General features: G+C 44.8%; 1 protein-coding gene across 4 annotated transcripts in view; it reads left to right on the top strand.

Moving 5' to 3' along the window:
* The window catches only part of LOC309361311 (integrator complex subunit 6-like), a 112,111-nt gene that overhangs the window by 65,196 nt on the left and 26,384 nt on the right, over window positions 1–20,531 (top strand). For all 4 annotated transcript variants that reach the window (XR_014164414.1, XM_081896200.1, XM_081896201.1 and 1 more), the window contains 4 exons: window positions 5,696–5,911; window positions 6,027–6,150; window positions 18,852–18,994; window positions 19,132–19,363. Coding sequence is in view for 3 of the 4 variants with exons in the window: in XM_081896200.1 (XP_081752326.1) it covers window positions 5,696–5,911; window positions 6,027–6,150; window positions 18,852–18,994; window positions 19,132–19,363 (715 nt within the window). In the remaining variant the exon portion in view is untranslated. The remainder of the gene's footprint in view (window positions 1–5,695; window positions 5,912–6,026; window positions 6,151–18,851; window positions 18,995–19,131; window positions 19,364–20,531) is intronic.

The following is a 20,531-nucleotide window of genomic DNA, read 5'->3' as shown; positions in this document are numbered from 1 at the left end:
AACAGCAAGATGTCCGCTCGTTCACCGGGTCTGATATATGTTGTTTTTCTACACGATTAAAGACTGAGAAAAGATAAGCTAGAACGCTTGTCTGCAGCCTGATTTATCACACACGCACTGCATCAGTTTCTACGCTGCGATAACTCTGCTACAAGTAGCTGACGGTAACCAGAGCTGCGCAAGGAAGTGTGCCAGGCTTCTAAAGGCTACACAAATAGCCATAAATTTCGCCATAGTCCGGTCCCAGCTGCTGCCCACCTAGCAGTTCAAAAGCACTCTTAAGTGCAAGTAGATAAATAGGTACCGCTTTATAGCGGGAAGGTAAAGGCGTTTCCGTGACAGAGTCTGTCAAGACTGGCCCGTACGGGCAGGGGTACCTTTACCTTGACCTTTAGTGTGGTGCTTTGCAGAACATCCAGTGAGTGGGTATATTTAGGCGCTGGGGTGGGCAGAACTCCTTCCCCACCCCAAGCTTTGTCTAAATTCCTGCAACACTTTCCCATCCACCCTTCCATGGTGTTCTTTTTTTACCTTATAATGCTGCTATATTACTTACATTTTACCCATTATGTACTTTAATTGTAATTTATTAAACTGCAATTCTCATCTCTTGCTGTACTTCAAATCCTGCATACGTTTTAGCATAACCATAATATTTTTTCAAATATTCCAAAAAATATTCCCATTCTTCAATAATTTTTTCTTCATTCTGATCTTTAATTCTCAGTTAGTCTAGCCATCTGAGCATATTCTATTATCTTCATAAGCCAATCTTCTTTCGTTGGGACTTCTTAAAGTAAGCAAAGTCAAAGTAGTGAACTTGTTCTTTCCCTTGGCAGCAATATGGGTACCTATTTCCCCTACCTTTTGCTGATTTTGGATAGCTTAAGGAAGTTGCTTGAGTATATTGCTACTTCTAGGCAATATAGCAGTTTTAAGAGCATTCCCCTTGAGGTAAAATGCTTTGAAATACTCAAACAAGGTTTTATTGTCCAGTGAAAACCTAGTAGAATAAATGAATTAAAAGACCAAAGGTGTGCAAGTGGAAGGATAAGCATGAGTATGTTCATTGAAATAACTGGGTCTTAGTGGGACTGAAGCATCCATAACTTTCTCTGGAAACCTACACGTTTTGTGACACATGGAAACTCAGCCAGATGGACAGGGTAAAAATAATAAAAATATTCTTATTATGGAATAAAAGTATTGGAACACTTTGAAGTAGCTTCTCCTATGCCAGTCAGGGGCAGACTTTAAAAAATGTGTCAGTGCTGCTTGCGTTGTGCTAGCTAGCCTAAGAGTCCTTTCTAGGCCTGGGTGAAATATTGATATAACGTCCAGGACTGGTATGAGGAGCAGACCGTGATGTCTGCTTCACTCAGCAGTATATTATTGGTGAAACTGCCACCACTCCTGAGTCCCTCTGCTAGCAGTGTCTGCTGGAGAGAGTCAAGAGTTCCTTCCTACAGCCAGTGATATACCGCTGAGTGAAACTGCCATCCCATTCTGCCCTCATGGCACAGAGGGAGAAACAAACTGTACTGTCGAGGCGCCGATACAGCTTGTTCCTCACTCTGCATCTTTAAACAGCTCAAATGAGGGGTTGGCGCTCCCCACAGCGAGCAGTTAAAGGAGCCCTGATGCTCCTGCCACTTGCCTGTGAGCATGGGGAGCACCAGAGCTGGCTCAGTTGGAGGGGGGAGCCTTTCTTCCCCCCATCTGAGCCACTCAAACAAGCTTTGTTGTCTCAGCCTGCAAGGCACTGGGGGCATTCACATAGCACCTCGTGGGCAGAGACCAGCGCAGCTTGTTTTTTCAACATTGTGGTATATCGCCAAACTGTGATGTTTGGCTGGCGATACACCACGATGTTGAAAAGCTGGTATCACCCAGCCCTAGTCGTTTCAAGATGTTGTTAGAAACAGCCAGGGTGTATAACCCAGGTTCAACGTACAACATACATAATGCAGTATAAGAACATAAAAAGAGCTTAGCTGCTGGATCAAGCCAAAGTCCCAGGGAGTCAAAATCCTATTCTCACAGTGTCCAGCCAGATGCTCCAGACCAGATTCACATACCATACTAAGTGAACATAAAACACAATAAAACACAATAGAATTAAGTTTGAATTAACAATCAAATATAGCAATAAACAATATGAATATGTCAGCCATTAGAAATGTGGTTTAGGTCTTAATCTAAAATATTATCTAGAGTTTGTATCTGAGGCCTTGTCTTTGTAATAGCACAGCTTGTCCCCTGAGTTTTATGGTAGCAGTGCAAAATTTGGCCACCCTTAGTGTGATCTCTGGATTCTTATCCTCTATCAGGGATTTTAAGCATTGAGGTTTGGACCCACTTGGAATTTTCTGTATAACAGGGGTGATAAAGACCGAGTGTGTATTCTCATAAAAACGACATAGTAGCAAGACATGAGAGACGGATTCCACCTCTATCAGGCCAAGGGGCAAACTGGCTCCGCATATGGTTTACCCACATATCTGCCCTGCAATAAGGCAGATGGCCGCACGTTGAATCTAACAAGGGTGAATGACCGTCTATATTTACATATTTGTAATTTTGACAGATATATTGCTGGGGTAAAACCTCTCCCATTGTCTTTAATTGCTGGGTACTTATTTATCTGACTCACATGACACTGAAATTTTATGTCCCAGATTCATTGACAAATTGTTTGTACAATGTAGTTTTCCATTTTGATTGATAGGGATTTAGGAGGGTTAAGGGTGCCAACCCAACAGGAAAGATGATTTTTATCCAGTAATGGATCTTCAGGATCCATATCCGAGTGCTAACAGGGTTTTGGCCAACCTGCAAGCGGACAGCTATATTAGACACGCAAGAAGGGATCCCTAGAAGGGAACAATAAAACTTGGTTTGAAAGGTTTCTAAGGGGTCAAGGTTTTGAAAGCTGCAGATCTGGGAGCCATAAGTCAGATGTGATAGTACCTTTGCAGCAAAGACCCGGGAGGCTGCCGGAATATATTTGCCACCTTTTCCATAGAAAAACCTTACGAAAGCTTTAGAGCACGGGTGTCAAACACAAGGCCCGCGGGCCAAATCTGGCCCGCCACACCTCGTCATGTAGCCGGCCGCCGGCCTTCACCTTTTATTATTCTTTTATTTAGACTCTATTATTATTCTTTTTATTTAGACTCAGTATGGAGTGGGCGTCCTCTGGGGTGGGTGATAATTCATGAAAATGTTCATATAAAGCCTCATCGGACTTACCAATTCTAGCATTTAAATCGCCTGCCATTATCACTGAATCAGGGAACTGATTCATCAATTTGTCAATGTACAATTCCAGCCTGGACCAGTTATTTTTTATCTGCTGTTTTCCTGAGATATACGTTAATCAGTAGCAGGCTATAAGCATCTCATTAACGTGACTATGGCCAGGTGGTTCAGAGGCTCCAGTTTTACACGGGTAACCCTTAATCTTGTTGATACCAAGGTACTCAAACTGCCTTTGGTCCCGTCCCCCCCTTTAATGCTTGGTGAACGTGGGAGGCAGAATGAGGAGAAGCCGTTTACATCTATTTTGCTTATGCTCCAAGTCTCCTGTAGGAATACAAGGTCGTATCCTTGGATGAATTTAACAAAAGACAGGTCGGATGTCTTTTTTGACCAGCCTGCAATATTCCATGTTATAAAGCTAAGGTTGGATTTGGCTCTGCTAAGATTTGATCTTTGTCAATTATTGTCCAAAGAGTTTTTGGGGTTAGCCTTTTTGTGTGGCAACTGGATGTTATTTGTTTTATCAGCGTCTTTGCATGGGGAGCAACCCAGGTGTTCAATGAATTCAGACAGTGGATGTAGGGTACTCACATTGGTAATCATAGAGCCTTTGTTTAGCAAGGCATCCTCTGGGGGATGTTCCATCTGACTGGAGCCTAGTTCCTCCTCATCTAAGTATCTCATTTTAGTCCAAAAGCTCAGTGAGGTCGCCTTGGGGTTGGTTTCCCTTTTCAGGGGCAATCTACTACCTTCCCCTGTACGTTTTGCTTCCGTAATTGCAGGCCGATTTATCTCTGCCGTTACCTGCAAATTGTGACATCGACAAACTACTAAGCTGTGTCCCTGGGTAGGAAATTCTTCCACTGTGAGAACCTTTTTGAAGGAAGTCTGGTCCTCTGCTAGGTCCTCCTCCCTAGCAACATTACGTTTGACCCCCCCAGCTAATCTATTTCTAAGTGTTTCTAGTCTTTCTAAAATTTCAGTTTGTACTAAGGAAGGCAATGACCAGAATTGACTTACTAGCGTGTTTTCTTCTGCTCACTCCCTGGGCGATGCAGATCATATAAGGATGCAGTTCCCCTTATTGGTTTTAAAACCTCTTGTTTGTGATGATCAAGGAGGGTCTTTTGAAACCTGTTTCCCTTCCTAATTTTTTCCTGTTCCTCATTTACTGTTAGTTTGTTGGGCTTAGCATCAGAAAATAAAGTCATTGGTGACCTATTTTCAAAAAGTCTTGTTATAATCATTTCCTTCAGGAATAGGTGTCTTAATCTGTAGATTAGTTTGGCCAGATTTTGGTCGTGAAAAGTAATCATTGCTTGTACTGAATACCCATCGCAATATAAATACTCTATAGAAGCAATGTCGTTTGGCTTTACTACACCTGGCAGCCTGTCATTTAAGATGTTCAGAAGATGCATTATGCGGTCTATCCGTGAGAGGAAGGTCTGCAGAATGACCTCCAATGAGAAGCCCACAAACAACAGCTGCACCATCACCATTTGTGATTCCCAACAACTGTTATTCAAAGGCTTATTGTGGCCATCATGATACACTTTTATTTATTAACCTCACTTCTCGCTGGGTGGGAACCGCCAGAAGGCCCTCAGAGCTGGCCTTCATTATCTGGGCTGAACGATGGGGGTGGAGACGCTCCTTAAGGTATACAGGGCCGAGGCCGTTTCAAAAGGGCTAATGCACAGAACTGAACAGACTGTTCTTTGAATCCTGGCTCTGGTTTCACAAATCATAACTTCTTTGTATTTTTATTTATTGAATTTCTATACCGCCCTATACCCACAGGTCTCAGGGAGGTTCACAGAATAAAATCAGAATATAAAACTATAAAATACATAATCAAAATAAAAACAACAATAATAGCCCTTATTGGATCAACTTCTGTTCATGTGAATGCCACATACGCAAGCTTTTGAGTTGCACAGATAGCCTTTGTACAGCAGCATACAAATACAGCTAATCATACTTGGATAGATGTGAACCAGGCTGTATTTTGTGACTAAAAGTTGCTTCTGACTAAATTTGCTTCTCTAGAATGTTATTCTATCCTGGCCAATGAGAAGAACTGTGGTCATTGTTTGTATTTTCCATGTTGTTAAATAAATAAAAAAACTGCATTGTTTTAACTTTCTGTTCCAGGTAACTGAATTCATTTGTTATGCATTTTGGACTAAAAGGCATTTGTTCATTTATGAAAAGTCCCTGTGTGACTCAAATGCTTATGTAGTCTTAACAGATGGTCGTGACAGTTAGATATATGGCTTGAATCTTGGAGGAGATGTATTAATCCTCAATCACTTTCAGCATGTAGAGAGCAGGTTTGGGCTACCTTTTGATGTAGTAAGAATTTGTTGTATACCAGAATCATCTGCTGTGCTGTTTACTTCCCTCAATATACTATGTGATTTTGTTGTAGACGAAAATAGAGTCGGAGCGGATAATAGGGTCAGTGGGCAAGAAAGCACCACAAGAGATAGGCATTAAAGTGAAAAATCACTTCAGTGGTCTCTCCCTGATCCAGAAGAGGGATTTGAAACAGCTCCTTCCCGGGATCTCAGGTGAATCTCTGCTCAGGCTTCCTGAAACGAACGTTAAGGAATTTGCTGGCTTCCACATAGGGCTCTTAAACAAGGTGGGTGTGATGTGGTACCAGTGGGAAGCAAAATGCTTGCCTTACATCTTCCAACTTTGTAGTATTCAAACAGCAATGAGTTGACCAACATTCTGTTTTTGTTTTTAAAATTCAGGATCTAAAGCCACGGGCATACAGGAATGCTTATGATATACCTCGCTGCAGCCTTTTAGACCAGCTGACCCGAATGAGGACTAACCTGCTGAAAACACACAAAGTTATCCTGGGCCAGGATGAAGGTAACTTGTATCCTGCCTTGTTGTCATTGGACTGAATTGAGGTTCTAGTTCGGTTCCTTTCGGTGAAGAGTAGAAACACAGGAACCAGCTTTATTCTGAGGCAAACCATTAATCCACCTCCTTCACTATTGTCTACACTCTACACTGTTTGGCAGCAGCGCTCTCAGACAGGACATGTCCAACCCTACTTGGAGATGTTGCCAGAGATTGAACCTGGGAGCTTTTGTATGCAAAGCATTAGGAACGTAGGAAGTTGCCTTGTATTTAGTCTGACCACTGATCCAACTGATTAATGGTTGGCTATGCTGAATGGCAGCAACGCTTCAGGATTTCAACAGGAATCTCTTCCAGCCCTACCTGGAGTTTCTGGGAACCAGGGACTTTCTGCATGCAAGACAGATGCTCTACCACTGAGCTGTCCCTGGTTTGGGATTTGGACTTGGAATACATGGAATTTATGGATTCTTCTAGCCCTGAATCCTGCCATACGGCAACCCTTAATCTGTGATTAATGTAAAAATTATTTAATCATTTGCAATGGCAAATCAGGTTTATTATCAAAATTTACAAACTTTCAGCTGTGGACAATGAGCAAATCAAGCAAAAGCAGTTGAAATAGCTCAACATCATGGATGCTTCAAGTAGTTTCCCCAAATTCAGCTGAAAATGCAACTTATACTGGCTTCTCCAATCTCAACCCCCTGAATAGAATCCCTCACAACAGCACAAATACAACAGGTGTTGTCTCAAGCACACCTGATGCAACTAATCAAGGGCTTCATCAGTTGCACCAGGTGTGCTTGAGCTGCAACACATGAAATACCTGAGCAGGCTAGGGGGTTGCAGAGTGTCAAATTTGGCTGCACATTAGAAATATGGCTAAGTCAAGAGAATGGTCCAAGAAGGTAAGAGAAGATCATTGGCCTTCACAAACAAGGAGCAGGATACAAAATGATAGTGAAGGCACCATATGTTCCTAGTGACACTGTTAGAAGCATAGTTTGCACGTTCAAAGTTAAATGAACAGTGGTTACACTACCAGGACAGGGCAGAAAAAGGAAGCGATCTGTGGCAGCAACCGGATTTCTGAGACGGTAGGCTGGGAAAAATGCACAAGTGACTGCAAAAGAGCTGCAGCAAGACTTGGTGGCAGCAGGCACAGGCATTGAGGTTTCAATGAACACAGTAAGGCACGTACTGAACACAGAAGGGAGAAACGTCTTGCCATCAGTGAGGAAGCTGAATCTTGGGCGTCTTTGGACTTTCCAACAATACAGTGATCCCAAGCATTCCTCAAATTCCACCAAGCCTTCGTTGCAGAAGTAGTCCTGGAAGGTTCTATAGTGGCCATCACAGTCAGCTGACTTGAACCCCATAGAAAATTTCTGGTGGGATTTGAAGAAGGCGGTTGCAGCATACAAACCCAAGAATATTACTGGACTGGAGGCCATTGCTCATGAGGAATGGGCTCAGATTCCTCAGGAACGCTGCCAAAAAGCTGCTGTCTTGCTATGCATCTTGTTTGCAGCAGGTCATAGCAGCAGAATTCTGCTCTACTAAGTACTAAAGATGCTTGCCATGAAGGGGTTGAATAATAGTGAGACTGAAAAAGTGAGTATAAATTGCAATTTTAGCTGAATTTGAGGAAATTGGCATGATTTGGGTCAGGAATCATATTCCAAAAGCTCCAAATTAGGGGTGAACCCCCCCCCCCGCAAAAAAAACCTGGGCACATAATCTGACATGATTTGGCTTAAATTCCAAAGAACTCCTTGTCCTGATGCAGAAGCGTATTTTGGAGGCAAAAGTTCATTAGCAAAAGAATAACTTTTAGTAAAGGTTTTCATGCTTCATTACAAAAGAGATTGATTGATTGATTGATTGATTGGTTTATTACGGCCATTGGCCCATATCTAAAAACAATACATCAAAATTTATCCATAAACAATACAATTTAAACAGTTCCAAGTTAAAACACCCCTATAAAACCAATTTTACTTCAATTAAGTAAACTATACACAATAAGCTCCCTCTATGTCGACCGCAATTCAAATCCCTCAGATTTTGGGGGATATGCGTCTTAGTTCTGGCACTTATTGATGGTTCTTAAGTTTGGCTAAGCTGTCAGAGTCATACAGTGATCCATTTCTCCTCTTATGAAATAAGACATTAATCAGGTATCTAGCGACTGCAAGGGATCTACTTGAGTCTTCGTCGTTTAATAAGTATATTATTTGGGCTTCCTGAGGTCTGTCAGGTATTCTCGATAAATATGGGGCCAGAAACTTGGACCGTGAAGCCGAATGTATAGGACAACAGAAGATTATATGATATAACGATTCTGTAGATCCACTTTTACAGTCACAGAGGAGTGAGATCTGTCCGTTGGAGAGTCTGTTACCCAACACATTTGATGGGAAAACATTGAATCTAGCCTTTATAAAGGCGTACCTGTGCATCACCACAGATAAGGTAGTTAAATAAGATGGAAGCTTCATTGGTGGTGTTAAGCCAAGGTTTATCGGCGAACAGGTGCCACCACCTGTCGCAATATTAAATTGTAAATCCATCTCCTCTAATTTGTGAGTTATAATTCCCTTGGCAGAAATTAAATCCAATTTTAGTAGTTCAGATGGAGATAGTCCTAAGGACACAAGTTTCCCATGTATTATTTTTGCCCAAGGGCTAGGGAAGTCGTCTCTCCAGAGACACTGTATCAAGTGGAGATTTGGAAGTTTATGCCATAATGCCAACCAGTGACAGAGGATGCATTTCCATAATGAGGTTTCTAGAGATGTAACATTTAGTTCGAGACGTATAGCAGTATTGCCTACACACCTGGGTAATTTTAGCAACCTTCTTAGCAGCTGGTTTTGGATTACCTCCAATTGGGTTAGATTAACAAAGGACCCCCATATTGGGATTGCATATGCTATTGTTGCAATCACCTTTGCCTTGAAAACTTTTAACACTGATGGAATATGGAAAGCCCCATCTGAAAAGAAAAAACGCAGTAGCGCAAAGGAAAGGGCTTTAGCTCTGTTTAATACATATGCCAGATGGACCTTCCAGCCCATGTTGTGTTGGAGAAGGACTCCCAAGTATTGAAATCTAAAGACTTGGTCGATGGCTTTTCCGTCTATTCTCCAATTATAGGTTTTTCGACTCTTGGTGAAAATTAAAACTTTGGACTTGGCATGATTAATTGTAAGAAAATTTGATTTGCAGTAAGCATCAAAAATTTTCAGTGCCCTCCTAAGGCCTACTCTTGAGAAAGATAGGATCACTGCGTCGTCTGCGTAGAGTAGAAGGGGGCAACGATATTGGGCAAGGCGAGGGGCATGGATCGTTTCTTGAGAATCTATCAGAGGCGCCCTCATATCACTTATAAATAGATTAAAAAGGGTCGGAGCAAGGATACATCCTTGACGGACACCTCTATTGATGGTTACTGAATTTGAGAGGTCACCGGCCGGAGTGATTCTCACCCTTGCGGCTGATCCGTCATGCAATTTAGTTATTAGCCACAAAAGTCTTTTGTCTATTCCCCATCGTGCTAATTTTCCCCAAAGTAATCCCCTGGGGATGCTGTCAAAAGCGGCCTTTAAATCAATAAAGGCTGCACAAAGTTGGCCTCTATTTGGGGCGGAATATTTCCGGGCAAGGTGGTATAAAACTAAGACATGCTCAACCGCTGACTGATTCGGTCTAAAACCAGCCTGTTCAGGCCCAATCAGTTTGTTCTCTTCGGCCCACTTAGTAAGCTTAGTTAACAAGAACCGTGCATATATTTTCCCAATTATTGACAATAAGCTGATGTTCCTGTAATTTCCCGGGTCATCTGTTGAGCCCTTTTTATGGATTGGAATAATAATCGCATCCTTCCATATTCTTGGAACCTTCCCACTGCTGTTTACGGCATCAAAAGTAACGGCCAGGATTTTCGCCCACCAGTGTGCATGAAGTTTTATAGCTTCCGCCGGGACTAGGTCGGGACCGGGGGCTTTTCCAACTTTGAGATTGGAAATGAGTCCGTGGATTTCTTCCGGGTCAGTAGGTGGCCAAAGAGGGAGCTGCTCATAGAATCCATCGATTGTATTAATATTAAGGTCTGGTAAGGCAAAATAGTTCCTTAGAAAGGATTCCCAAACTGGGGCAGGAATAACTGTTAGTGGGTAACTTTTAGATTTTCTGTTAACCAACAGCCAGAATTTTCGAGAATTACCGGTATTTGAGGCAGCTATAAGTGCATGCCAGCGGTTCAGTTGCCATTCCTGTTTGGCCTTTTTTTGCACATATTTGTAAGCTGATTTTGCCTGATAGTACTCCTTGGGAAGCATAGTCGCCCCTGAGGATTTGTAATCATTATAAATAGCACAAAGATGTTGTTTGGCTTGTTTGCAATTACGGTTGAACCACAGTGCACCTGTTTTGGAGTGGGCCCGATTTACCTGGTGGGTTGGGACAGTAAAGAATGACGTAAGGTCATTCAACAGATTGGCAAATAGATTAATAGTTTGATCGTGTTCATATGAGGTTATGTCAAGGGCTGAATAGGTTTGTATGATCTCCTGCTGAAAAAATTGAGAATATTTTTGAGCCTGCGTTACAGACCACTTTATACCCTTCACTCGTAATGCCGTATTAATGCCGTCTACCGGGTTTTCTGTGTTAGTGTCTAATTGAGTTGGATGACTGTACTCGTCCCCGTGCCAGTCTAGGTCAAACATAGCAGCAAGTGGAAGGTGGTCACTGAACTGAATATTGTCAATCTTAAAAGAGAGAGCTTTCGGCATCAGATCACTCGAGGCTAAAAGGTAATCTAGTACACTGTTTGATTTTATGTCTAGGTGGGTATACTCCCCCGGTATATCGGGAGGGCAGCAACCATTCAGGGGTACTAGGTTTAAGCGAATAGCCATTTGGTAAAGAAGTACTCCCGCCTCGTTTACTTTAGAGTCTTTTGAGGTTCTCCTCACGGCATGTCTCAAATCATAATTGTCGAGGCATGGAGCAGACCACCATTTAGCTTTAGTTAAATCGACCCAATTTGCTGCTATGCGTGCGTTAAAGTCACCCCCAATTAAGGATTGGCTATTGGAATATTTAACTCGGCATGATACTAAATGATCTTCTAATATTTCCCATCTATCATGCAGTTCAAGGGACGAACCCCCTGGCGGGAGGTAGACATTGGAGATTAGCAGTGATACTTCCCCCCCTGACATCAACCCGGATAAAGCAAAGGGGGGAGCAGTCAAAACTAATGAAAATTTGAAATGCAGCTTCAGTGAGATACCAATTACTAGACCACCTTTCGGCCGTCCTCCTTTCTGGGAGGGGCAAGCTGGAAGAAATCCGTTTATAACAATTTCACCCTCCTCCCAAGTTTCTTGCAATAGAATGATATGAAACGAATTGATATACGACTGGAATTCTGGGTCACATTTTTTCCTACGCCAGCCAGCGATGTTCCAACAGAGGATCGATATTGGTGGTTTTTTGGGTTGTCCGGCTAACCGTCATTTAAATTCTTGTGGGGAGCTCTTATGCAGCAAGGACGCTCCCTTAAAGAAGTCCGTTATTTTCCTTTGCTGAGGGTTGACGTCCTGGTGTGGTGGGTCTTTTGCTCTGGTGCGAGCCGGTTGTGGCACGATCAAGTCGCAAGGGCCAGAATTTTGGGGGGGGCAGAAAAGAGTTAGCATCCTGGTGAGTAGAGATAATATTTGGCGATTTTAGCTGTCGGGCCCAACTAGGCTCTGAAGAGGCTCCTGCCAAGTCCGCTGGAGCCGTCCTCTTTGGGGATCTAACCGAAACACTTGTGATCATTTGATTTATATGTCCTGCTGGGTCTTCAGTCCACTCTGTGTTGACTCTCGACACTACAGTGTCTTCCTCGCGTAAGTTTTGAATTTTTGGTGGAGAAGCCTGACTTGGAGTGGCCACTACCGTCTCAGGTCGTGGATGGTCTTCGATGTATGTTGATTCCAAGTCCGGCATGGAGGGGTGCAGGGGCGACGATTTATCCAGGGGAGTGTTATCCTGAGATTCATTCTTTGATCGGTTAATCTCAGAGGGAACAGATAAGTCTATTAAAAGCAGGGATGAGTTACCAGTGTGAAGGGGAGGAGAAGAGTCTGCCTCCAGCAGTGAGACCTTCCCATCCAATGCTGATGGCACCTTATATGCTGGGTATTGGGGGATTGTTGTTTCCACCTCCATGGGGCATGGCACCGCTAAGTTAGAGTGGGTATTATTCATAGTAACTCCGTTGCAGGCGATACTTAGGAGCTGAAGTTTAAGTGAGTCCAGCCTATTTATAATTTCTTGTTGTTCCATCGCTGGTAACTCTCCAAAGGAGGCGATAAGCTCTCTTTTGTGATGGTTCAGAATTTATCTGGTTAAATTCCCCTGGTGTGTGTCACCTGCTAACGTCAGCTTACAGAAGCTGGGCGGAGACAGAAGCTTTTAGAAGCTAAGAAGGAGGAGTTTTTCCCTGTACTTTCACTTCTCTCTGTGTATCTGAGAGAGAAAGACGTGCCTTTGGACATGGCTGAAAGAAGCCCTGGACTTTAATGCTGTAATGTATGAATAAAGAGCTGTAAATAGACAAACCTGTCTATGTGTGCTTACAAGAAGCAAGACTGCTTTACACGCTGTGCTTCTACTCTGCTAAAAAGCCGTGACTGAAAGGAGAGACAGCAGGAGTTATTGCGCAGCTTGAGAGGAAGCCTGCCGGACCGCTGTAGGTGATTGATGCGGATCGTAAAGCTGTCTGACGTCGCGGCTCTATCGATAAGGCAAGATCGATAGATATCTCTGCACAGGTTATGGAGTCAGAAAACGCTCGTAAAGCAGTCGGTGTGAGCCTCAGGAATGCTTTGAAGTCAGCGGTCTGCGGCTGAGGAGCGGAACGGGAGCTGACTGGGTGCCGGAGAGCAGATGATTCATTGCCTGCTTCCGAGAGGCAGTGAGAGCTTCTGATACACAGAGAGCTGGAGCTGAAAAAGCAGCTAAAAGCTGGGAGCTGAGACGCAGCTGAAATATCGTTTCTCCACGGAAGGGAAGGCCGGAGGAAGCTGGTACGGAGTAAGTACAGCTTGGGGCACCTTGGGAGAACGGGAGAAGATGGCTGAAAGCCAGAATATACCTCTGGAAGAGCCTCTAACTCTAAATAGTTGGGCAACGTGGTCCAGACAAATAAGGGGATGGTTCTTGGTTGAAGGCGTCTGGGAAGCAAGCCAATGGGAGCCAAAAACACCCCTTAGCCGGCCAGCAGCTGGAGCAGGTGAAGCAAGCTGTGGGGCTGTGTTGGCTGAAAATAGCCAAAGGCTGCATCAAGAGCTAGAGATGCTCAGAGCATGCGTTGATGCATCACTGAGGCCTCATTTGGAGGGCGTAACGACAGCGTGGGCTGCCTGGAATTTGCTGAAGGGCTTGTGTGAGGCGTCAGCGAAAGGCCAGAGTCCTGGAGGAAGCCCTGGAGAGGCAGAAGGGTGCCCAGAAAGCCCAATGGGGACTGAGACGGTGTTGGGGAGCTGTTGTAATGCTTCTACACGTCTGTGTGATGGACTGAGTCCTGGAGAGGCTGGACTGGCAGGCCCTGTTCCCGATGGATTGGCCTCTAGGAGCGCTAGTGAGCAGATCGGGGGGGCGAAGAGTTCCAAAGGCAAGTTTAAACAGCTTTCGCTTTGTGCTGAAGCAGAGAGGAGCTTCAGGGGGGGCCACGCTGGTGGGAGGAGCCGTTCCAGAAGGAGGAAGGCCAGGCCAGCTGGGAGGAGCCCCGGGCAGTGTTTTTCCACTGGAGTTCAACGTCGGCGTGGCAGTTGCCCCCACCGGAGCAGAGAGCCGATGCAGGATGTTTTCAAGGACTTTTCCCATGAGAATCAGGCAGGTTTCCATGGCAACAGGCCTGGGAAGACAGGCAGGCGTGGAACTGAGCCAGGTGGTCGTGGTAAACAACGAGAAGAGTCTTATCAAGTTTCTGCGAGTATGGCAGTGTTTGAAGACGGCGGAGTGGAAAATTTCCAGCTCAGCCTTGTAATTGACTCTGCAGCTAACCGCAACATGGTTCCAGAGATTCCTGCAGTCGAGAGGTGGAATTGCACAGCAGTTCCGAAGGGACAAACTATTAAGTTCGCGAATGGACAGAAAACTAGAGTTCGCAAATGCACTAATGTCTATCTTTCTGTTTTACAGGAGACGGTGGATTTTTGTATTGTTCCAGAGATTCATCACTGTTTGCTATCTGTGCCTTATTTGTTAAGTAAGGGGTTCAAAGTTTGTTTTGAAAATGATGTCTGCACAATCTCCAAAGGGGGGAGGTTACTGGCCAAAGTGCAGAAGGGACAGAATGACCTTTTCATTCTTAAAACGTCTCTTGGGGGTGAGGGGAAGGTTGAGAAAGCACAAGCGTTGCGTGCTACAGTTCCCAACCAGCGTGCTACAATTCCCGCTCATAATGTTACATGTGCATGCGTATGGCATCAGAGAACAATTCATGGGTCGGTAGAGGACTTGCAGACTCTGCCCGAGGTTGCCACGGGGTGTAGGATTCAAAATTGTGGAAGTGCCATTGATTGTGACACTTGCAAGCAGGCAAAGGTGAGAGGGTGCAGTTACCCAAAGGTGGAACGTGTGGCCACTAAACCTTTTGAGTTGGTACACATAGATTTGGCCGGTCCTGTCAAGGAACCAAGTCTAGGGGGGGCCAGGTTTCTCCTAACTTTTTTGGATGATTTTTCGCAGAGTTCCTGGGCTCACGGTCTCAAATCCAGGGAGGATGCAGCACAGCTGATCAAGAGCTGGATTGAGGGGGTGGAACAGAGGTTCTCCACCAGGGTTCAAGCGATCATCAGTGACAGAAATGCTAAGTACACTGGTTCTGCGTTGCAGAAGTTCTTGCAGAAGAGAGGGATACGCCACACAGTTAATTCACCCCAGCAAGGGGGGGTGGCAGAGCTGAGGAGTGAGGCTCTGGTTAAGGCTGCACAGGTGATGCTGAAAGAAGCCAGGTTGCCTCCTGAGTTTTGGGTGGAGGCTACTAGGGCTGTGTCATTTACCTGGAATCGTGTCTACAACTCACTGGTAGGTGACACACCGTTCTCTTTGTTAAATGGCCGCAAACCCCAGGTTCACTTTCTGCGGACGTTTGGGACTCCTGCGCTTGTCGCTTTGCCTAAGGCTTTGCAAGGGCCAGATGGAGCCAAAGTCCAGAAAATGATCTTCTGTGGGTATGAGCCAGATGCCCGTGCATGGCGATTTGCTTACCCGTCAGGTGATCAGAGTAAGGTGCTGATCAGTAAACACGCTGAGTTCTTAGAGGAGGATGTAAAGTCAAAGACTCCTGTCAGGCGTGATGTTCTCTCAGATTGTCTCTCTGACCCAGAAGACAGCTCTGATGAGGCGGAAGCAGAGGCTGAGGCTGCTGATGACGACCAGGTCACTGACCAGGGTCAAGAGCAGGATGTGGCATCTCCACAAGTTGTTAAGAGACTGCCCAAAAGTCAGCCTAGTTCTCCTGTGAGTGTGATGGAGAGGATTCGAAGACGCTTTAAGTCAGAGAGTGAATCCCATGATGCAGAGGATACACCTGCTGATCAAAGTGAGTCAGAGGAAACACCTGAGTTTGTGCCTAGGAGGTCCAGTCGCACAACGAAAGGTATCCCACCAGAGAGGTATCAGGCCACAGGTGCGTGGGTAAGTTTCGCACAGTGCGATTCTGAGAGTTGTGAGGTGGTTCCACAAATGCCAAACAGGTTTGCCAAGGGAGGGCACAAGGCATTGGGGAAGGAATTGATCTCACAAGGTGTTACTGAAAATGTTGCACAGGTATCACGCAGGGACACAAGGGGGGGTGTGATGGTTCAGAATTTATCTGGTTAAATTCCCCTGGTGTGTGTCACCTGCTAACGTCAGCTTACAGAAGCTGGGCGGAGACAGAAGCTTTTAGAAGCTAAGAAGGAGGAGTTTTTCCCTGTACTTTCACTTCTCTCTGTGTATCTGAGAGAGAAAGACGTGCCTTTGGACATGGCTGAAAGAAGCCCTGGACTTTAATGCTGTAATGTATGAATAAAGAGCTGTAAATAGACAAACCTGTCTATGTGTGCTTACAAGAAGCAAGACTGCTTTACACGCTGTGCTTCTACTCTGCTAAAAAGCCGTGACTGAAAGGAGAGACAGCAGGAGTTATTGCGCAGCTTGAGAGGAAGCCTGCCGGACCGCTGTAGGTGATTGATGCGGATCGTAAAGCTGTCTGACGTCGCGGCTCTATCGATAAGGCAAGATCGATAGATATCTCCACATCTTTCCTCCTGGGGTGTCAAAGAGTTACTGGCACAATCATAGTGTTTAGTTGTAGGTGTGGGGGTACTATGGGACTGGCCCCGACATGAGGTGTACAGCTCAGCCCTCTTTTGTGGTTCAGGATGAGAAGGTTGTACCGTCTCCTTGATTAATCTCTCCGATAGGAGGGGTCTAATTATGGAGTCCATGAAAACTCTCGTTGGAAAAATGCCAAGACTATTCAAAAACACTTTTTGCTGAATAAGAAGAGAGGGGATTTTTGCAGAGTGGAAAGCCAGCATTATTCTCTGATATCTGTTCTGGCGGACTAAGGGAAGCACAGCACAAAGATCTATTTGTGATGTCTCGAGTTTTAGAAGCCATCTGAGGTGCTCTTTAGACCCATGTAGCGTTGTCCAACTTAGGTCCCTTTCCCGGATGGTTAGGGAAATCTTCCTTGGATGTAGAATCAGGGATTGGCGATTCAGTGCGGGGTTGAGATTGTATTTGCAGTTCTTCATACAATCAGTGTTTGGTGGAGCTTTCTGCCGGCTCAATGGAACATCTCCTGCCCCATCTTGGGCTGTCTGTGCCGGCTGGTCATCCAGTTTTTGCTGAAGGCTATGCAGCTGAGAGGATAGGCCGTCAATTCTCTTAAATATACAGTTTAGAGTTCTAATTATTAGATGGAGTTGCTCGCATCCTGTGCAGTCCGATTCAGCTACCAACTCCTCCTTCGGATAGGGACCATCCCCATTTGTGTTACCATTAGCGTTTCCAATTTGTAACGTCTCAGGGGCCTCATCTTCTGATGTTGTTTCAAGGGCAGTTAGAGGATCGAAACGATTTTGAGTTGCTATTGAGTAGGTACATTCCTCGGGGCCTCTCCCTCCTTTAGGTGAGCCCTTTCTTAATTGCTTAGGCCTCGGAGAGGATAATGCCTCGTCATTGTCTCTTGGACGTTTTCCATGACCCATAAGTCAATTTTGCAGGAGAAATGGCGTGGGCACTGTGCTGGGGAGCTCCTTAAATCCTTTAGTCTTCCTCACAAGAATACTACCACTTCCAGGAGAGTGGTGCCATAAAAAATTACTCACAGTAAGGCAGTTAGTTCAAGCCTCTTCCTTCCCCTCTTCCTTGTTCCTAGGATTTTCGAGACAGCTCGGTTCCAGCAGTCGGGCAAAATTCACTTCGTAGTATGCAATAAACTGAAAGCTAAAGGAAAGAGCTGGTCGACAGGGCAGAGGATTTATGCCCAGGAGAACCTTTCACTTATCTCTCCCAGTTAGGGAGGCGGCGGCAGCCATGGCGGCAAGTCCGGGCGTCAGAGCAACCCAGATAAAAAGAAAACAAAGATAACACAAGCAGCGGGATACTAAAAGATACTAAAAGACAGCCAGCACAGCCAGCAGGTCATTAAAACTCACGGATAGAAACAAGGGAGGATAAAAACCGCTTAAAACCACTTAAAAACTCTGATAAGGGTAAGCGAAATTACTCGGAAACTACCTTCGCCGCCATGTTGGATCCTCCAACAAAAGAGAGAACTTGGCAGATGTGAGAGGTAGAAAACAAAAGTAAGAATGAGAAATCAGCCTGCTGAGCTCATAGATTTCTCTTTCCTGGCTCAGCTTGACCTTGAGATGACAAAACATAAAGCATAACATTTCCAGCTGCTTCAGCAGAAAAGAACAGAACCTTCCAGAATGAACCAGTATTTTTCAGCATTTTCCAGTTTCTGCCCTCAGAGGTATTAATCATGACAGAGAAACCACTTGAAGTACCCGCTGTGTTAAGCTATTTCAATTGCTTTGGTTTGATTTGCTCATTGCAAACAGCTGAAAGTTTGTAAATTTTTATAATAAACCTGATTAGCAATGGGGGGTTGAATAATTTCGATTGCAACTCTGTCAGCTGGTGTATTTTGTGTTAGTATTGCAGTTGAAACCTTGGAATTAGAGTAATAGGGATATTCTGTATCTGAAAAGCCTGCCAGCTAGAACTTACTTTTTCTGTGTATAACTTTGTCCAGAGCTGTTTCCTGTGTCTGTTACTTCTGCAGCAGTAAAACATTTGAACCTTACTGACTCTGCTTCTCTGTGATGACTTTTACAGCAAACATGACTTGGAGCCACACTTCAGTGTGTGTGGTCTTACCTTAGATTCCCAACACACAACTTTCATTCAAGATTGACGTGTTACAAGGGAACTCTTAGCAAAATGGGAAATCTCATCAGGTTCAAAGACACTTTTCCTATGCACATCTCCAGTCTGCACTTAAAAGTGTGTGAACACATGCTTAAGAACAATGGGACTATAAATGGCACAGCTGGAAAAACTTAACAAGTTAACTATTTAACTTTAGGGAAGTTCAAAACTTCTGAAAATGATATACATTGTTTCTGTTTCTGTTGCAGACTGCATTCATAGTGTTCCAGTGGCTCAGATGGGGAACTACCAGGAATATCTAAAGAGAATGCCTTCTCTACTTCGGGAAATTGACCCAGACCAACCCAAAAGACTTCATACTTTTGGTAACCCTTTCAAGCAGGATAAGAAGGTAGGTAGAGCCTACTGTAATTATCCCAGGGCACTCGTCCAAAAAAATTTCATGACTCTGAGTGAGTGGAGTTGGTATTTTGTTCCAAAATAACAATACTGCTAACTGATCTTAATGGTTGATTATGTGTTTTCCAGGGCATGATGATTGATGAAGCAGATGAGTTTGTCACCGGTCCTCAGAACAAAATCAAGCGTCCAGGAGAGACCAACACCCCTGCCTGTCTGAAAAGAAGGCACAGTATGTCTCCACTGTTAAGGAAGTCCCAGTCCTCACCAATGATAGTCAATCATGTCAGTGTGAAGGGGGCCTCCTCTGCTACAGGGTCCCCAACCCACGCCACCCTCAAAGCTATGCCAGCCTACAAAGGTAATTAGAACTACAGCTTAGCTGCAACCTATCTGACTTTTACTTTGTTCCTTTTACTTCTCCTTTGTGCTTTTTCTGCTAAACCCTCACTAAACAATTTCCTTTTGCCTGCTTAGGTATTATTATTATTATTATTATTATTATTATTATTATTATTATTACCCTGCCCATCTGGCTGGGTTTCCCCAGCCACTTTGGGCAGCTCACAGCATATCTAAAAACATAATAAAAACATCAAACATTAAAAACCTACCAATACAGGACTGCCTTCGGATGTCTTCTAAAAGTTGTGTAATTCTTTATCTCCTCGAAGGGAGGGCATTCCACAAGGTGGGCGCCACTACCAAGAAGGCCTTCTGCCTGGTTCCCTGTAACTTCGCTTCTCACAGTGAGGGAACCACCAGAAGACCCTCGGAGGAGGACCTCAGTGTCTGGGCTAAGCAATGGGGGTGGAGACGCTCCTCCAGGTATACTGGACCGAGGCTGTTTAGGGCTTTAAAGGTCAGCTTCAATACTTTGAAGTGTGCTTAGAAATGCACTGGGAGCCAGTGAAGATCCTATAGGACTGGTGTTATATGATCCCAGCGGCCACTCCTAGTCACCAATCTAGCTGCTGCATTCTGGTTAGTTGCATTTTTTGAGTCGCCTTCAAAGGTAGCTCCACGTAGAGCGCATTGTTGTAGTCCAAGCGGGAGATAACCAGGGTATGCACCACTCTGGCGAGACAGTCTGCGGGCAGGTAGGGTCTCTGCCGGCGTACCAGATGTAGCTGGTAGACAGCTGGTCTGGACACAGAATTGACCTGCGCCTCCATGGACAGCTGTGAGTCCAGAATGACCCCCAGGCTGCGCACCTGGTCATTCAGGGGCACGGTTACCCCATTCAGGACCAGGGGGTCCCCCACACCCACCTGTCTCCCCAAAACAGTAATTCCGTCTTGTCAGGATTCAACCTCAATCTGTTAGCCACCATCCATCCTCCAACCGCCTCCAGACACTCACACAGGACCTTCACTGGTTTCAATTTAAAAGAGAGGTAGAGCTGGCTATCATCCACATACTGGTGAATACCCAGCCCAAACCCCCTAAAGATCTTTCCCAGCAGCTTCATATAGATGTTTAAAAGCATGGAAACACCATCAGAGCACTCTTGACATATGGTTGTCAAG

The sequence above is a fragment of the Podarcis melisellensis genome, assembly GCF_964234715.1.
Source record: "Podarcis melisellensis genome assembly, chromosome: W".
NCBI classification, from domain to species: Eukaryota; Metazoa; Chordata; class Lepidosauria; order Squamata; family Lacertidae; genus Podarcis; species Podarcis melisellensis.
Note: the sequence above shows the minus strand (reverse complement) of the source record. Positions and strands in the feature narration are given on the sequence as shown.